This window comes from Urocitellus parryii, chromosome 7 (genome assembly GCF_045843805.1).
Source record: "Urocitellus parryii isolate mUroPar1 chromosome 7, mUroPar1.hap1, whole genome shotgun sequence".
Taxonomy (NCBI): Eukaryota; Metazoa; Chordata; class Mammalia; order Rodentia; family Sciuridae; genus Urocitellus; species Urocitellus parryii.
Genome location: NC_135537.1, coordinates 172,332,879 through 172,351,991, shown reverse-complemented (window position 1 = coordinate 172,351,991; position 19,113 = coordinate 172,332,879). Strand labels below are relative to the sequence as shown.

At 48.0% G+C, this 19,113-nt stretch overlaps 1 protein-coding gene across 1 annotated transcript in view; it reads left to right on the top strand.

Annotated features, from left to right (window-relative positions):
* Rgs9 (regulator of G protein signaling 9) overlaps positions 1-19,113 on the top strand; it is a 72,944-nt gene that overhangs the window by 33,124 nt on the left and 20,707 nt on the right. Inside the window, exons 11-15 of the mRNA XM_077801004.1 lie at positions 3,446-3,508; positions 11,425-11,454; positions 12,280-12,341; positions 15,183-15,296; positions 16,267-16,382. Coding sequence (XP_077657130.1) covers positions 3,446-3,508; positions 11,425-11,454; positions 12,280-12,341; positions 15,183-15,296; positions 16,267-16,382 — 385 coding nt within the window. The remainder of the gene's footprint in view (positions 1-3,445; positions 3,509-11,424; positions 11,455-12,279; positions 12,342-15,182; positions 15,297-16,266; positions 16,383-19,113) is intronic.

Below are 19,113 nucleotides of genomic sequence, written 5' to 3'. Positions count from 1 at the left end.
CTGCTTTTTGGTGGTGTGTGGCCTTAATCAAGTGGTCACCTGTGTGAATACCAAGCAAACTGGCCCTTGTTTCAACCACATACCCAGACACTTGCCTTCCAGGGAAGAGGATGTCTGGCTTCCACTTTCCAGTGAGCTAAGTACTCCTTGAGGGAGAAGGCAAAGTAAAGTAAGGCAGCGCCAACATGTTGATGATGATGATGACGAAACATTATGAAGCTATTAACCTGACATTTTCAAAGGCCATTCGATGACCTACAAAAATGATCCGGCAGACCATGTTGTGTTGTAAAAACAGCGTGGAACACTCCATATACTCTGGTCCTAATCTTTGAGAAATTAGCACCTACTTTGTGCACGTCCAGTCTCTGCCAGATGCTTACGAGGCGGTGGGGATATTTGAATTGTGAGCCAGGACAGACACGGCCTGCGACCTCGAGGAACTTACTACAGTCTGGCAGAGAGACAAAGACTAAAACTATTATATAAATGAATGAGTAATGTACAGAACACCGTGGCAGCTCGTAGGAGGCAGGGGCCCTGCAGCAGATTGGGGTTAGGGAACACCTCTCCGTGGGAGTGACGTTCAAGGCAAGAGAAGCTTGCGGCAGACTTCTCTAATCTTTGAACCTAAAATTCTCTCCCTGTTCCAGCTTCATTCCCTGCTTTATTTATTTATTTATTTTTTTGTACCGGGGATTGAACTCAGGGGCACTCAACCACTGAGCCACATCCCCAGCCCTATTTGGTATTTTATTTAGAGACAGGGTCTCCCTGAGTGGCTTAGCACCTCGCTTTTGCTGAGGCTGGCTTTGAAGTCACCATCCTCCTGCCTCAGCCTCCCGAGCTGCTAGGATGACAGGTATGTGCCACCACACCCGGCCCCCTATTTTATTTTGTTTATTAAATAATTTAGCCTTTCTCTCCCAAGCATCAAAATGTTTTCAGAAATACAGTGATGAAGGAGATGAAACTGAAGAAGGGCCCAGAGTGACATGGTAGAGGGTCACCACGCAGCGCACGTCAACTCGGATGCTCACAAAGCAGTGATGGCGAAATGCAAAAGGCTCTTCCTTAATGAGATCCCCAATCATTTAGCAAATTTTGCTCATGCCCAAGGGGTGTAGCTGGGGCGGCAAACCCCGGTGTTCACAGTTCTGGTTGAATTGGGGAAGTTCGCTCACATGTCTGTGGAGTCCTTCGTGCATGTGGCACCAGGGCAGAAGGTGTCTGTGTGCCTCCTTATCTGCAGGCTGCAGGGGCACCTCAGTTGTCCTGATTTCTTGACACTGAGTCAGCTCTAACGTACTGAAGAGTGAATGAGTGAGTGAGTGAATGCATGAGCCTCGGAGTCTCCCAAACCAGCAGAGGCAGAAAGGCAGCCCCCTGGGGGGTTTGGAAGCAGGGTCCTGGGTGGGACCACAGCAGGAACATATAAGACTTAGGGGGCTGCTGCCCACAGAGAGGCTAAGAAGGGCAGGAGCTGGGGCAGCAGGACAGCCAAAGGAAGGCGGCTGGATGTCTAGTAGAACTGGTGAGGGAAGCTGAGGGGGCTGACCTGGATCGGCTGGCCGAGTAAGAAAGTCCAGAGGTGGCGGCAGGTCTGACAGTTCACAGCTGCCCAGCCCAGGCCATTAAGGGTCACCCGGCAGCGCATGCCCGATGAAGGGGGCGATTCCTAGAACCCATTTCAGGCAAGGATGTTTTTTTTGGATGGCCACACTCCCCACTTTCCTCTACGCGCTACGCTAGATACCCGTGAGGGCCAGTTTACACCTCTGTATTGTCCCTTCATGCCACTTGTCACAACTGTAATTTGGTTTTGGGATGATTAATTGCTGAGTGACTTCTATCCTTCAAGACTGGAAGCGGCTTGACTTGCCTTCTGAGGATGCCCCCCGAAACCAGGGGGCACATCCGTTCACCTGCTCCCCAGGGCTGGACACAGAGTCCAGCACACAGGAAGTGCCTCATGACTGTTTGTTGATGGAGGTCCCCAGTAACTTCCAGGGCAAGGATGGGGGCTCCCCTTCCAGTCCTGCTCCTCGCCCGTCTTCTGTTTCTTGCTTTCTCGCTCTTTATTTTGCCTAGGCTCTCGGCCCAGTATTTGCCTCCACGGTCGCCTGCTGAGCTAGACTGTCAGATTTAGGAAGTTAAACACAGGGTGTACGGTTCCATTTGAATTTCAGATAAACAACGAATCATTTTTATATAAAATATATTTTACATCAAAACGTATTTCCTATGAAGATCTCTTTGCTATTTTTGGTATAGATACACAGTCAGTGTAAACATAATGGGACTTGAATCGTTTGCTGTTAATCTGAAATTAACTGGGCCTCCTCGTTTTTCGTCTGGCAGCCCTACCCCGAGCTAAAAATGGTCTCTATCTTAGATGAGGCTGAATCGGATGGAGAAGAAGCTCAGTCACTTCCAAGCCTCTGCTCCAGTGTAGCCAGCCTGGTTAACAACAGGTGCTCAGCACTTGGTGGGTCTGCCCCAAACCTGCAGAGAAGTGGCCACCTAGATTGCTGGCCTCAGGGAGTTGGGAGAGGCCAAGTGAGATTGGCTGGGGAGTTGGGTGACCTGGTGGAAAAGGGATCTGGCAAAGATGGCTGACCCAGCTTTGGGCCACCTCTTCACACACAGGATCTTATAATGAATACGGTCCCTTGCTCAATGACAGTAGCCCTCCGCTGACAGTGTCACATCCCACCTTGCTAAGCCCTCATGAGAACATTCCAGGTCGGAGGCACCGTCTCTGTTTCTCCGGTGAGTCAGCAAGTGCAGGGAGAAGTGGTTTCCAGGATTTGGGGCACAGCTGGGAAGCAGCAGAATTAGGATGGGAACCCAGAGGTGCCTGATTGAAGCTTGGACTCTTCCAATGCGCTGCTGTGCTGCCACTGTCCTACCCAGCCCGAGGGAGAAACTAGAGTGTGGGGAAGGGGCACAATGGAAGGAGTCAGGAGTTCCATGTATTGATCCCAAAGGACTGCGACTGAACTTGATTGTTACCTATCCAACCATCTACCCACCCACCCACCCATCTGTCCATCCACCCATCCATTCATCCATCCATCCACCCACCCATCCATTTGTCTATCCATCTACCCTTCCATCTATTCATCCATCCATCCGTCCATCCCACTGTGGTTCTGGAGAGGCCATCCGTCTGTTCACCCATCCTTCTATTGATCCAACCATCTGCCTACCCGCTTGCCCATCCATCCTTCCCTCTTATTCTCTTAGGCTCTTGGGATGCTGTGGGTGCAGGAAGCTCTCTCGCTCACCTGAAGGGTTCACACACCCTCACGTCTCCCCGTGCACTCTGCCACGAGCCCTTCTCAGCTCAGTCTCACGCTTGGCCGCTTGGTCAAGACCCAGAATCTAATCAGAAACTGGGGACTTCCTGTAGTGACTCTTTCATTGTTTTTATTCCATTCAGCCGGGAATGAACGACGTGCTGGACTATGGCCTGGACCGAGTGACCGATCCAAATGAAGTCAAGGTAAACCAGGTACGTTTCTGCTGCATTGTGGGTGGGACCCAGGCCAGGTTCTGAGGCAGGGAAGGCGTCCACGTGTCCCTTCTTACCTGTGTGGGCAGTGCCATCTTCCCTTTGAGACTGCCATGGAGAGGAGCACCATGTCTCTGCGGCATCAGGGTCCAGGGAGAGGGGAGGCCATGGCCAGGGTCCTGGGTAAAGGGAGGTGACACTGGGAGAGAGGAGAGGGTGTGGGTCAGAGCAGATGGCATCTAGATGATTGGTTTTTAGTCTTCTGTGAGTCACTTTCCCCTTTGAGAATCTGATGAGAATTAGGAGCAACCCTGCCCCAAGATGCACAGGCAGACATTTTACACACTGAGTAACCTTCAGGCTCAGAAACCTTGAACCAGCTTTAGATTTAAACCGTAGTCCACAGGACTAGAATGTCACAGTGTCTTTCATGTCCTGGTGGGGATCTTCCAGAGACTCTCAACTTTTTATTTGTAATGGATGGCCAATTTCAAATATATATTTGTAATTTAAAGAAGCATAGTTTATATAGTGTTGAAACCATGTCCCTGTTGACATTTTGGGTCAGCTAATTCCCTGGGAGGGGGCATTCTGTACAGTGTAGGGTGTTTAGCGGCTTCTCTAACCTCTGTGCACTAAATGCCAGTGGCTCCCTTCCTCTACTGGACCCACATCCTCAGGCCGAGGATCAAAACTGCCTCTAGACATTGCCCAGTGTCCCTGGGGGGGAGTCAGGGTGGCCCAGGTGGGAGCTGCTGACCTCCGCCAGCCAGCCTAGAACCCGGGTAAATTTGTCTTGGGTGGTTTCATGGCTTTCCGTCCAGTGTGTCTCTGGTGGCCAGGGGCAGGCCCCTCTTCAGTGCAGCATCATCTGCAGGCTTGTGCCTTGCAGCCTGAGTGCAGGGCTGGAGGGCTTGCTGGGCTAGGAAGGCGGCTGTGGAAGGGGAAGAGGAAGGCAGCTCTGGGACACGCGGAGAGGGACTTGGAGTTCCTAGAGAGTGTCACCGGGGGACTTGTTAGGTCTCTTGTCCACAAGTCAGACTGACCCTTCTTTGATCCCCCCGTGGGGCTGTCAGCCTTCCCCCAGCGCCGTTCCCACGGCAGCCTCTCCTGGTTCCCCTTGTCAGATAGCAGATCGCTGCTGAGGCCTTGTCGGCTCGGTTGCCATGGAAACAGAATCAGCCAGTGAAACACAGAACCGGGTGGAGGATTTGCCTTTTTTGTGTGGCTAACAGGGCTGCTCTGGAAACCTCTTTCCTGGGGAGGAGGGGGAGGGCGGAGGAAGAAAGCACGTCACTGGCTCTGACATGGGTGGGGCGTGGGGACAGTGGGGGGGGGCACGTGTCTGTGACTGAGGCTCTGCTGCGGATGTGGCGGGGTGTGTGGGGGGGAGGACACCGGAACTGAGCTGCTCCATCTGGGGTGCTGTGGTCGGGGCGACCCCTGAGGGTCACGTCCTCCCTGGTGGTGCAGGAGGGAGGGAGCCTCTGGCTCTCAAACCCGTTTCCTGCCAGCGGCTGGCGGTGCCTCCAGCCCAGAGCCAGGGCCCAGAGGGTGTGAGGCTGAGTGTGGGCTCATGGTGGGCTCCAGCAGCAGCGCCTCCCCTGGGGCTCACCTCTCCCTCTCTCTCTCCCTGCAGCTCTCCTCCTCCTCCGTCTGTGCCCTCGGGCTGCTGTGGACTAGTGAGAAGAGCAGGCGCCTGCGTCTCATGCAAGCTGACCCTTCGGCCTCCCTCAGCCACCGGCCTGTCCATCAGACCTGGCTGTGCAGGGCATGGGGCCGGGGCCGGCCTCCTTTCCCACCCTCCGAGTGTCCCTGTCCCCACGGCTCACCTGCCCTGAGAGGAGAGGGCACCTGAGAGTGCAGACTCCCCAGAGCTCTGGGAGGGCAGAGGTTTTGCATTTTGTACATGGCGCCTGAGCTGGTTAGAGGTGAAAGGTGACTTCTGAGAATGAACGATTGAAGGAAGAGAGACCTCTTTTTCTTAAACAGAGGCCAAACCCCATCAAGCAGAGAAAGAGGCCGCTAGGCCAGCAGGTGTCCAGGGCCCCTGGTGAGCCGCTGTGTCAGGCTGATGGCCTCTGGTTGGCCAGGCTGTGCAGCCCTGGGAGGACCTGGTCACGAGGCTCCCCTCAGTTCTGACCCCTTGAGACAATGGGGTGTACAGCTCCCCACTCCCCCTTTATTTCAGAGAGGATTTGGCCCCATGGTAAGGACCCTGATCGGAGGCCAGGCTTTGGCAGGGAGGTGCCCTTCCTCCTGACCCTCCCCAGGAAAGGCTCCTCTGACAGGGTCCTCACTGTCTTCTAGCAACCAGGGGCAGCACTGAGTGCCGAAGGTCAGGTCGGCTGGAAGGACCAGCGCTGCCTCGCGCTGCCTGGGTGGTCTTGGGCGAGCTCTGGAGCTGTCCCAAGCCTCAGCTTCCTCGTCTGTAACATGGGGACCACCAGAGTTCCTTCCTCAGAGGATCGGACAGGACCATTCATGTGAAGTGTCCAGAATGGGCACCGACAGGCTTCACAGACAGTAGCCGGGATTGCCAGAACGGGCGCTGGGTTACCAGGGAGATGATTTAGGGGTCCTGTCAACCTGTGACCCCACCCGGGAGGCTGTGCTTAGCCGTTTTGCTGTCTGTCCTCATACCTTCGCTGACTCCCACGTTGACTGGAGGGAGGGGGTGCATTCCAATTTCAACCTCTCTGCCTGCTCGAGTCACCGACCGCTGAGCACAGGGTGGTTACGTAGGTGTGCGCATGAGGCTTTGAGTAAAAGGAAGAAATATAAATACTGCAGAGCACTCGGCCTGGGGCCTCAGGGGGCAAAGCCCCCCTAGTGCTCACACCAGTAGGGGACAAATTGCTTTCTTCTTGTGGCCCCCTTTATGACCACGCGTTGGAAAAAGAGCCACTCTGGGGACTGAGTTTGCTGATGGCTCGCTGGCCAGGGAAGACTCACGTCCATCCTAGGAGGGACAGAACGTCGGGGCATCCCAGTTGGAGAGAAGAGAAAACCATGAAGCCCGGATGTGACCCTCAGCTGACAGCCCTGCAGAGCCTGCTCCGTATCCTGCCTGCTGCTTTGTAATGCCCACTGTGTGGCCTTCTGAAGCTTTGCTAGATTTCATTAAGTCCATGACGGGAGGTAATGTCAGCCAAAGGTGGCGCAGTCAGGACTCCAATTTAGATCTTTCCAGTCTTTCCAGCCCAGGCCTAAGTCTGGCACCCAGGGCCTCTCCACAAGCAAGTGACTTGTACCCTCATCCAAGGCCCCACACGGGAGGGCCTTGCATGATTTAATATCCATCACTGTCTTAAAATTCCTCCAGTTTTTCTGGAGAAGGGGCCCCGCGTCTTCCTTCGGCACTGGGCCCTGCACACTGTGCTTGAATTCTGTCTCCACCTGATCAGGAAGTACCTTGCAGGGTTGGATTTGCTCCAGATGATAGCAACCTGGGATCCTCACTTCCGGAACAGCAGTCTCTCTTCCCTTTTCCTGTCTGCTTTACATTAACGACTTCCTTCTCTGGATTTCCCTGTTTGCAGCTTCTGTCCCTCTCTCTGCGGTCAGTGCTGTCCACTCCTCAGGTTCTTTTCATCTTGCCCTTGGTTCTGTGAGGACATCTGCCTGGCCGCCTCCTCCCAGACGCTCCCTGGCTCTTATCTGACAGGGGCCTCAGGGTCTCTCAGGCACGGCCCTGATCCCTCTTGCCCTGTGACAATGGTCCACAACCTCCATCCTGGCTTTGGCCCCAGAGCTGTGTAAACAAGTCTAGATGTGTCCCTATTTGGGAAACCCTGCAAGTGAAATATATTAAGTTGTTAGAATTCCAGGAATGCCGAGCACTCCAAGATTCCTTCGGCAGAATATTCTTAGTGTGGCAAAGTGTATCTCTTCCCCGTGGAGTAAAGAAAGGGCCTCCATGCAGGGTGGGGTGGGGGGACTTTTAAGAAAGGAGAGGGTTGATGTGAAATTCTAGATGGAAAAAAGTTCGCATCTTCCTATTTCATCAGGAGGTGGTTTTTTTGAATTGCATAGAATTTCAGGTAGGTGGGTGCATTTTTAATAACTTCACTTTAAAATGATGTTTCTTATGACCTTTGGCTAAGTAATAATAATATTGAGAGTAGGCTTACAAGATTTAGCAAATAAAAACAGAGGATTCCCAGTGAAACTCGAATTCCCGATGAACAATGATGACTTTTTAAATGGAAGTATGTCCCAACCACAGCCTGAGCATCTTGTAATCTTGTCATGAGGCTTACGCCATACCATGTGTGTGATTAACCACTGCATGTTGGGTCTCAGCAGTTAGCCAGTTATCTATGTATATTACCTCACTGAATTCCCTTTTTTCTTCTATCTTCCTCTTAAAAATGAGAAGTCAGAGGCTCTTGGATGCTAACTAATTCATCTAGGGTGACATAGCCAATCCAGTATGTGGTAGAGCCAGAATTTTAATATTTGACCCCAAGACTCTGTCCTGAGCCATTCCTCATCTTACAGATAACATTGTCTCTCCATCTTTTAGAAAAGTCCAGAACCACTTGGGCCAGGCGCGGTATACGCCTGTAATCCCAGTGGCTCTGGAGGCTGAGGCAGGAGGATCACAAGTTCAAAGCCAGCCTTAGCATGGGGAGGTGCTAAGCAACTCAGTGAGACCCTGTCTGTAAATAAAATACAAAATAGGGCTGGGGATAGGGCTCAGTGGTTGAGTGTCCCTGAGTTCCATCCCTGGTACCTTCCCTCCCAAAAGGAAAAGTTCAGAACCTTTGCCCTGCACTGTCCCGCCACCCCTTTCCCTGGGCAGAGATACCTGTGTGCCAATCTGGGGGAAGACCCCACGAACAGCTAATTTTAAAGGTAGAAAAAAAGCTAAGGTTCTTACAGACCATCTAAAGTATAGATGAAACAGCCTCAGATTCAAAAGAATCCTGTCACAGTTGGAGGATCCCTAATAAAAAATCTGAAATCCTCCTAACCCTAAAACCATCAACATGGTGATTCATATCATAGAACTTTGTTTCTGCACAAAATCATTATTACTATTATTTTGGAACTGGGTATTGAACCCTGAGGTGCTTAACCACTGGGCCACATCCCTAGCCCTTTTTATTTAGAGACAGGGTCTCACTGAGTTTCTTAGGGCCTCAATAAGTTACCAAGGCTGGCTTTGAACTTATGATCCTCCTACCTCTGCCTCCCAAGCTGCTGGGATTACAGGTGTGCGCCACTGTGACTGTCTTCTGCATCAAATTGTTAAAAATATTGTATAAAATTACCTTCGGGCAAGTGTACAAGATGCATATAAAACACAAATGCGTGTTGTGTTTAGACTTGGGTCCCATCCCCAAGATATCTCATTATGTACCTGTAAATATTCCAACATCTGAAAAAATAATTTGAAATCTGAAACCCTACTGGCCCCAGGCTGTGGTATAAGAGCTTCTCAACCTGCATGAGAGAATCTGGTTCCCAGAAGACAGCTGGTAGTTCTGGAAACCAGAAAACATACAGCAAACCACACCACAGAAGTAGATTCCTAAGGAGATACTAGAAGCAAGTAAAGTCAATAAAAATATAAAAATTTAAAAACCGAAGACTGAGATTAATGGCCCCAGAAGCAAATAAATACATGAGGCCAAAGGAGGACCAGGAGAGGTGGAAGGGAAATGCAGTGCTGGTGGCTATGGCTTGCAAGAACACCAGGACCCCGCCCCTTCCCTCTGTGTCTGTCTGCTCTGGAGTCCTGGGCTCCAGGTGTTTGGACAGGAAGTTTGTGGAGCTGGGCTCTTTGAAGGAGGGTGTTTACGCCCCTGGCTGTGGAGCATGTGCCTCGCATGATATTGATCTTTACCATCATTAGTGTCAATTAAAGAGTGTTTCCTGTTTTTGTGTCATCATGTGGTTGGGGCTCTTGCTTTCTTTTTGTTTTAAATTAAATGACTGGACACTCATTCCATTCTGCAGCCTTCTCAGCTTCAGGGCAAAGAAGAAATTGGTGAAGAGAGCAGGCTAGGTGGGAGAGCTCATGGGCTCCCTGATTTTGTGTTTCTCACAGATCCATCCTCAGCTTTGCAAAGGGCAGAGCTGGGTTTGAATCATGGCTCAGCCAATGACTGATCAGAAGATGTTGAGGAAGTTACCCACAACCTCTGATAGCCTTTGCTTTTCTTAGCAGAAAATCTGTATTAAAAAATCTGCCTCCCTTGAGCTTTATAAGAACACAGAGTTGTATAAATTGCTTTGCAGTCTTTGCTAGTCGTATTATGCAAACATCCCACTTCCCCTTTGAGCCGAGGGAGGTCGGAGATTGTTAGATACTGTTCTGAGTAATCCGTTTCTGCCAGACTCTAATAGAAAGATCTGATTGCATCAGATTTGGTAGCTAGTTCTCGCTGGCCCTTTTCCTACCTGAAATTCATGTCTTCTAAAATAGCGCCTTGTATTGAGAGAGAATGGAAGTGTATGATAAGTGTGGTCGCTAAAATGTTTAGATCATTTGGGGGGAGTGTTTTCAAATTTTTGAGTGGAAAAGCTTTGAGAAAATCCTCAGTTTTCTAGGCCTCCAACTGAGCTGAAGTCATCATTTATTTGATATTTGTTGAGCATCTACCCTGCACTGGACATTTTTCAAGGGAAGACAGCCATGGACTCTAGGCCCCTTAATGGTGATAGTTTAAAAAAAAGAGTCACACAAATAAATACATGATTGAAATTGTCCTGGTGCTGTGAAGAAGGTCCGGGTGTGTGAGAATCAGACACCTACCTGAGCTTTCCTTTTCTGAGATAACTCTTCCTACCCTGCTATGCAAGAAAAAGATTTCCCATGAGATGCATCTATAAAAGCAGAGTGGAACCCAGCTGGATTAAGACAGGAGAGATGAGAACACGGCTTTCCCCCTTGGGCCGGCCCTCATCCCTTGTCAATGGGCTCATGAACCAGTGCTGCTTTGGCTAACTGGCTAAGGAAAAGGTGCATCCACCCGGGACTTCTGACTCCGTTCCAAGTGAAGATTGGGTTTGGTTCAGTGGCATGGATGGCAGCCTCCTGGAATGAAGAGGTTCAGCTTGAAGTGGGCACTAAGCAGGCCGAGGACACAACCACATGTAGGAAGGCCAGGACTGGAGTGACCACCCACCGTACCCAACCTCATGTGAGGCACAGAAATGGAGCCCAGGGAGCCTGTCCCTCTGGGGTTGTAGGAGGTGATGTGTTTCAGCTGGAGGCAGATTGGCATGGTTTCCAGGGGTTTCTAAGGCAAGCCCTTCTTTCTCTGCCTTAGCTCAAAAAGTCTGGAGAGAGGACACCTTGCCGCCCTTGCCCAGCCTGAACTTGCTTTGGCAGCTCAACTCTGGGACTCAGCTGTCAACAGACACTGGGTTCTTCATTGTGTGCTTTAGTTTTGGCAATGAACCTTTTTTTTGTTTTGTTTTTTTTATCGTTGATCAGATTGTTATGAATGGAGAGACTGAATCTCACCTTTCATTCAGAACTCTCCCCTGTGACAAAAGAAACACACTCAAGATCCTTCCTCGTCTTTCTTTCTCCCTCCTTTTGTATCTCAGTGGGAGGGAAGGTTTCCCTTCTTTATCTCCCACTTTCCAGATGGTTCTACACAAGATCGAGGCCAACCCCAAACTTAGTCTTTAATCCATCTTGGATTTAGAAGAGCAGCATAAAATTACAGTGGTAAATGATACTCCTTCCCCGGCCGAGTCTCGTCCTTGATCTTGTCCTCCAGCGTTTGCATAGAATAGGGTGAAAGATGTGGCAAGGGGGAAATCCTACATTTGAAGAAAAGTCGGACAGTCTTCTCTTGGGGAAGGGTTCTTATTTTTCAGATGGGTATTTGAACTGGAATGATTTAATGACATCGGTTTAATAGCTTTGTTTCTTTGTTTTACAGAAACAAACAGTCACTGCTGTCAAAAAAGAGGTAATTGGTTTCCTGGTTCCAGTGAAGTTCGATTTAAAGTCTTCTAACAAATTCTATGTACTTTGGCCTCCTGCTCTGGGCTCAGTGATGAAATGAAAACCATGTGTACTGTTCAAACAATTGTTTTCAAATGAATGGGCAACACAGAACGACAGAGGATCTTTTGTAAGATCCCACTGCGGCTGATGCTGAGACTCAGGATTTGAAACACCCCTTGAAGTCCCGGAGCTGAGGGTTGGCCAGAGAGGACTGTGGGAGTGGACGCAGCAGAGCGTCCATATCCTGGCCCCCTGCTCTTACAACTGCGGGGCCACCCAGAAGTTCACCATCATGGTGAACTGCCTATTTGGGCAAATTTTCTCTCCAGGTCTCAAGACTGAGGCCTGGGAAGCATTGGCCACTGATACGGGACATAAGGGGATATCCAAATGCAGGGGAGGGTGGTGGAGAAGGGGATGGCATGCTAGTGCTGAAGCTGTAGAACAGGTCCCTGTCCTGGTGACCACCCTGTTTCTGTCAGCCAGAGGCATGGGAGGGCAAGCCAGGCATCTTCCCCCAGGTTTGGGTTTAATGTTCTTTGGGACATTTTTTTTAATGTGTTTTTCCAGGGGGTTAAGGAGGCCACTGACTTGGAATTTGGGAGTCACCTATCTTGGTGGGAGTGGGGATGAGTCCTTTTGGCACACAGGTGCCTGGCTTAAGGGAACAGAGCGGGCTGTTATTATGGATCAATGGCTTCTCGTCTTGGAGCCAAATGTCACATCAGTGTTGGTGACACCTGAGGACGTGGAGTTGGACACGTTCTAACAACTGCGTCTCTTCCAGATCATGTATTACCAACAGGCCTTGATGAGGTCCACCGTGAAGTCGTCCGTGTCCCTTGGAGGGTATGTCCCTGATTTATTGGTCTTTCGGAACCTGGTCTTGCAGCAGGTAGACAAGAGGGGAAACTTCTGCTCTAAGGCAGACTTGATAAGTCATGAACTGAGATCAGATCCTAAAGAATCGTAAGATACAAACTCAGTCCCTTGGGTTGAGTTTCCAGCTCCTCACTCAGAATAGATCTCCAGGTCTCACTTGGTTTGGGTGAAATCGAGGGTGGTGAGGTTCTGTGAGTCTGCCATGTCTCTGGGCCACCACTCTCGTGGATGAGGAGGTCGGAAGAGTCACCAAGTCCATGAACTGGACTCCTGGGGATCTAAAACCATCTAGATCCCTGTCACCACGCACTCCGACCTGTGAGGGATATGTACACCGTATTTACTGGTTCAACGTGTTAACTGTCCGCTGCTTACCTTCAAGTTCGGTTTGGAGAGATTGGAAATTTATGTTTGATTGATTGGACCATCAGCCTGCCTTGTCCAGGTCTGCATGGAGAATGATCTGGGAGACAGATCACTGAAGGGTTTAAGTGCCTCCCCAAATGCAAGAAGTTATCCTTTTGAAATATGGAATTCATTCTAGGAGCATCTTGGTAACTCTTGAGATCTTCCTGCACACATGAAAACAAACTCAGTTTTGTTTCTTTTCACTGTTCATTCTGACTGTGTTGGACTCCAGCCGTGGTAAGGGGTATGAGGCACCGTGGGGACTGACAAGGCTGCGTTTTGTCCAGTACCCTCCTTCCAGTGGGGTTAGGGGTCAGGCTCTTGTGAAAATTTTTCTCATCTTCCCAAACTTCTAGTTTGTAAAAATTCACATTCCAGAGCTGGGGATGTGGCTCAAGCGGTAGCGCGCTCGCCTGGCATGCGTGCGGCCCGGGTTCGATCCTCAGCACCACATACCAACAAAGATGTTGTGTCCGCCGAGAACTAGAAAATAAATATTAAAAATTCTTAAAAAAAAAATTCACATTCCCTAAGAAAATGTCCTGTGACCCCACCCACATTTTTCAGTGACTTCTCTCTGCTGCTGTTGAGCTCCGATTGCAGGTAAAGATAGTACCCACCTCTGTGTTCAGTGGGCCCCATTTTGAGTTAGGAGGCTGATCGTTACTCTCTGGTAACCTCAAAACTATTTACTCTGGTGCTTCAGAAACCAGTTTCACAAAAATGTTCAACATCTCTAGTAACTAGAGAAATGCAAATCAAAACCACTCTAAGATCTCATCTCACTCCAGTCAGAATGGCAGCTACCAAGAACACAAACAACAATAAGTGTTGGTGAGGATGTGGGGGGAAAGGTACACTCATACATTGCTGGTAGGACTGCAAATTGGTGCAGCCAATCTGGAAAGCATATTGGAAAACTATGAATGGAACCACTATTTGACCCAGCTATCCCACTCCTCAGTCTATACCCAAAGGACTTAAAAACAGCATACTACAAGGACAAGCCACATCAATGTTTATAACAGCACAATTCACAATAGTTAAACTGTGGAACCCACCTAGATGCCCTTCAATAGATGAATGGATAAAGAAAATGTGGCATATATACACAGTGGAATACTACTCAGCAATCAAAGGGAATAAAATCATGGCATTTGCAGGTAAATGGATGGTGCTGGAGAAGATAATGCTAAGTGAAGTAAACCAATCCCTAAAATCCAAATGCTGAATGTTTTCAATGATATAAGGAGACTGATCCATAGTAGGGTTGGAAGCAGGAACATAGAGTATTAGATGAACTATAGATAGGACAAAGGGGTGGGAGGGGAAGGGAGGGGGCATGGGGATAAAAAGATGGTGGAATGAGATGGACATCTTACCCTAAGTACATGTATGGAGACACAAATGGTGTGAATATACTTTGTATACAACCAGATGTATGAAAAATTGTGCTCTATATGTGTAATATGAATTGTAATGCATTCCACTGTCATAAATGACAAATTAGAATTAAAAAATATAAACCAGTTTCATAAAACCAAATGGAAAGAAAATTGAAGGAGACGTGAATACTTTTGGATACTTCCTAGACTCACTTTCTAGTTTTAGGAAAATTGTCTCAGGGCCTCATTACCATAAACTTATATTATTAGTGTTTGGACCTGTGTGGACCAGTCTTTTTTGTCTTTCCAACGGATCCACTGGTAGTGTGATTAAAGAAAACGCATGAAGGGAAGCTAGGAGGCTCAAGTTCTGCAAACCCAAGACTCTAGATCAAGGATCCTGTTCTATCAAAATCCATAGCTATGGGAAGATTTTGCAATAGGTGCCTTATATATACCTATGGGTGCAGGCTTCCCTACTTCTCAGACATTAGAAAATATAACAACTCAGATGGTCTGATAATTCAGGTGAATTTGCTTTTGCCCAAAGTAGTGGGTTTGGAGTTCACACATCAATTAGGCCATAGGTTTTCAAGTTCCCCAACTTAGGCATGACTGACAGAGAGTGGAATCCAAGATGGCAGCAGAATCTCCGCACATGGGTGGCAACCTTGTGCCTCCAAGATGGAAGCCAAGAGACGGGCAGACTGAGTCGGTACTGAATTTTAAAATATCCCAATGAAATGGGAAGAGGTCATGTTTTAATGGTCTAGGGACAGAGAAGGAATGAAGGATTTTGGACTGGGGAACAATACCTTGATTTACAGTAGAATAGGGACAGATATTGCCAAATACCTGCCAATTCCAGCAGCTCTTAGAACACTTTTCTAAGAAGACAGTAATAAGTGTAGAAATAAATCGATACAAGGAAAGAGGAAAAGCTGGTCAACCCAAACACTGATTTACTCTCTTGGTGTTGAGCTTCTAGGAAATTGTTTTTCTGTTTACTTTTCAGGATTGTCAAGTACAGCGAGCAATTCTCATCTAACGACGCCATTATGTCGGGCTGCCTCCCTAGCAATCCTTGGATAACGGACGACACCCAGTTCTGGGATTTAAATGCCAAATTGTATGTATTTTATATATATATATATATATATATATATATATATATATATATATATATATATATTTAAATATGTATACAATTTACCCATTTAAAGTGTAAAATTCAATGGTTTTATTTTATTCATAGAGTAGTACGATCACTACTACAATTGATTTAAAAATATTTTTACCACCCCCCCTAAATATCTTGTATCCTTTAGCCATCACCCACCAAGTCTCCATCCCCCAGACCCCTCCAGCCCTAGGCCACTTCTGGTCAACCTACTTCTGTCTCTGTAGGGGGATTTGCCTGCTCTAGATATTCACATAAGTAGAATCAACAGTTTGTGATCTTTTCTCATTAGCTTGTTCCCTTAATATAGCTCTTTCAAACCTTGTCCATGCTGTAGCGTGTGTTGGCACCTCGCCTCTGTTTACAGCCTAACAGTATTCACTGTGTAGATGACTGCGTGTTGTTTATCTGTTCATCCATCGATGGACACTTGGGCGGTGTCTGACCTTTAGCTATTAGGAGTATGCTGCTGTGAACATTCATGCATTAGTGGTGAAGGGGCAGCTGCAGTGGGTGACGGGTGGCTGGCTGGTGGCTGTGACTGTAGCATCCATAACCCAGGCTGCACTAGAATTCTTTCCTGGCTGCGGTGGCAGCCTGGCCCTCCACTGGATGGTCTTTGGGCCATCCTGAGGCCTTGAGCTCTTTCCCTGGAGGCTGTGGGAGCAGGGCCTGCTCACGTGGCCCCCACCTCTGCGTTGTCCGAGGGTCCGTGTCTGGGGCTGCATCTTCCTGGCGAGTCAACACTCGGATTCATGTTTATGCGGGGACTGGGAGAGGAGGATTGGGTGAAGAGGTCAAGCCGTGGGTTGTGAGACTAACGGGGAGTGTGAAGCCCCTCGCTGCCACCCTGGCCACCATCAGGGACCTCCGCTGCCTTCACGTGGAGTGTTACATTTACAAATCATTGTCCTTGCAGGGTGGAAATCCCAACCAAGATGCGTGTGGAACGATGGGCCTTCAACTTCAGTGAGTTGATCCGAGACCCCAAGGGGCGACAGAGCTTCCAGTACTTTCTCAAGAAAGAATTCAGTGGTGGGTATTCTTTTTTAAAAAATTTAAAATAAAAATTTGACTTTTAGTAACATTCCTTTAATGTCTAGATGAGGGTTTTAGGACTTTTTCAGTAAACGTTTCCATAGCTCTGCTAAGACACTTAAATAGGGGTTCCCTCCTTTACAGCTTCCAGAGTCAGTCCTGGGTCCAGGACCATTTCTAGGCCTCAAAGAGGCCCCACAGTCCAGGGGGATAATTGCATCTCTGCACAAAGTCCATGTTCGCTTTAGGGCTTCATCGTGAGGTAGGGCTTTTCGGGATGGGATGCAAAATAAGTGAGGTTTACCTCTTTTGCCTCCCGGTTTGATGTTTCTTTAGCCTAGTTCTGCAGATTTGATCCACCAGGGGATATTTTAAACATATCTTTGCTGGATCCCACCCCTGGAGATTCCTTTTTATTGGTTTGGGCTGTAATCGCTGAAGTGTTGGAAGCTCCGCAGGTGATTCCAATCTGTGATCATGATTGACAGCCACTGCTTTTGCTCCTGTCAGGGACTGAGCAACATGCAGATGGTGATGAGTGGTAGGGCCACATTTTATGCCCCATCTCTGGGTGCCCCAATGGTGGGGCAATTGCAATTTCTTAAATATAGTGTGTTGAGAAACATCTGGGAAAACCAAGAGGCCAGATTAGAACCAGGGTCACCAGGCTGCACATTCAACTGGCTTCATCACCTTCATTGAAATGTTTGCTTTCCTGGGATGTATTTGCTTACCTGTGAAGTCCCCAGCCCTGGGAGCTTCATGTTTGAGCCTTGAGATTCAGCTGCTCACCACTCAAACCTGTGGGGTTGCTCTGGAAACAAATTCCATTGGACATGCCTTTGGTCCGTTGGCCTGTCTGATGCAGAACATCACATGATAACATGGATTCTTGAAAAATTTTCTCCCTAATCAAGCCTAATGGCCATAATGTAATAAACCCCAGAAAAGGCGATGGAAGCGAGTGCTCTTAGGCCTGGCAGGTAAATAAGTGGAAATGGTGCCATCTAGTGGCTAGGTGATAAACTACATCGAGTATAGTTGGAATCAGAATTCCCTGCGTTATTAAAACCCATTATTGTCAATCTCTTTATGAGAAGCCCAAGGGTTCACGTATGAAGAGAGAAGGTGAATAATCAGTTTTCTCATTTAATTAAAAAAACTTAATTTGAGATATGATCCACATAACATGAAGTTCACTCTTTTATATTAAAAAAGTAATAAAGTGTAAATTTCAGTGGTTTTGAGCACATTCATTAAGTTTGTACAGCCATCAAAACTAATTCACCGTGCCAGAATGAACCCCCTGGCCTGTTAGAAGTCATTTCGTATTCCTCCCTCTGCCCTTTTCTCCCCCCTCCCCCTCCATTCTCCCCTAACCACCCCCCACCCCGCCCTAGACACTCATGGATCTATGGATTTGCTATTCTGGACATTTCTTATAGATGGAATAATAATAAAACACATAATTGTTTGTCTTTCCCCACTTATTGTATAGTGTTTTCAAGGACTGTCCACATTGTAGTGTGTAATGGGGCTTCGTTCCTTTTTATGACTGCAATATATTCTATTGTATGGATAGATCACCTTTTATCCATTCATCAGTTAATGGACATTTGGGCTGTTTTGACCTTTTTTTTTTTTTTGTTATTGTTTTTGTTGAGGTTCCAGGAATTGCACCCAGGGGCACTTAACCACTGAGCCACATCCAGGTCTTTTTTATTTTTTTATTTTGAGACAGGGTCTTGCTAAGTTACCTAGAGCCTCACTAAATTGCTGAGGCTGGCTCTGGACTTGTGATCCTCCTGCCTCAGCCTCCCAAGCCATTGGGATTATAGGCGTGTGTCACTGTACCCAGCTGTTTTTGACTTTTATTATAAATAATGCTACTGTGAACATTGGTGCATAGACTTTTCTGTGTTTATTTACTTAATCTTCTGGTATTACAATACATTTAACAAAATCTACCATTTTATTTTTATTTTTTCCAAGTTATTAAAGTTACCACTTAAACCATATTCTTAAGTGTACAATTCGGCGGCAATAAGCACATTCACACTGCTGTGCAGCCGTCACCACCACCCACCTCCAGAATTTTTTCAGTCTCCCAAGCGAAACTCTATACCCATCCCACACTGAATTCCCACTCTCCCCAGCCCCTGGCCACCCGCATTCTTTCTTTCTCTATGAATTTGATCACTCCAGGCACCACACAGAAGTGGAATCCTTCAATTTTTGTCCCTTTGCACCTGGTTTATGGCACGTAGCCTGATGTCCTCCGAGTTCATCCGTGTTGGGTCATGTGTTGGGATCCCCTTCCTTTTCACTGTCTTTCCTGAGCAATCCTCCAGCCCACGTGAGGATCACATTTTGTTTCTCTCTTCTTCCATCCGTGGCTGTCTGGAGTTATTTTCACCTTTTGGCTACTGTGGATACTTGCTTATTTAGTTTTAGCCATAGGCAACTAGCTGCCCTTTGTGGTGGGCAGGGTGGTCTCCATCCCTCTTGGTCTCAGCTCAGCTGTCAGTTAAGAGCAACGCTGGTCTGTGATCCTGGTGCAAAGAACACCCTGAAGTTCATGCTGAAGAGCAAGGACCTGTGTGGCGTTAAGGGACAAATACCATAGAGTTTAGAATTGTGCAGCCTTTCCCAATCTGAAATACCTGGAAGCTTTAAAACAAAACAGGAAAGGAGAAGAGGGGAGTTTCTCCCATTTTCCTCTACCATG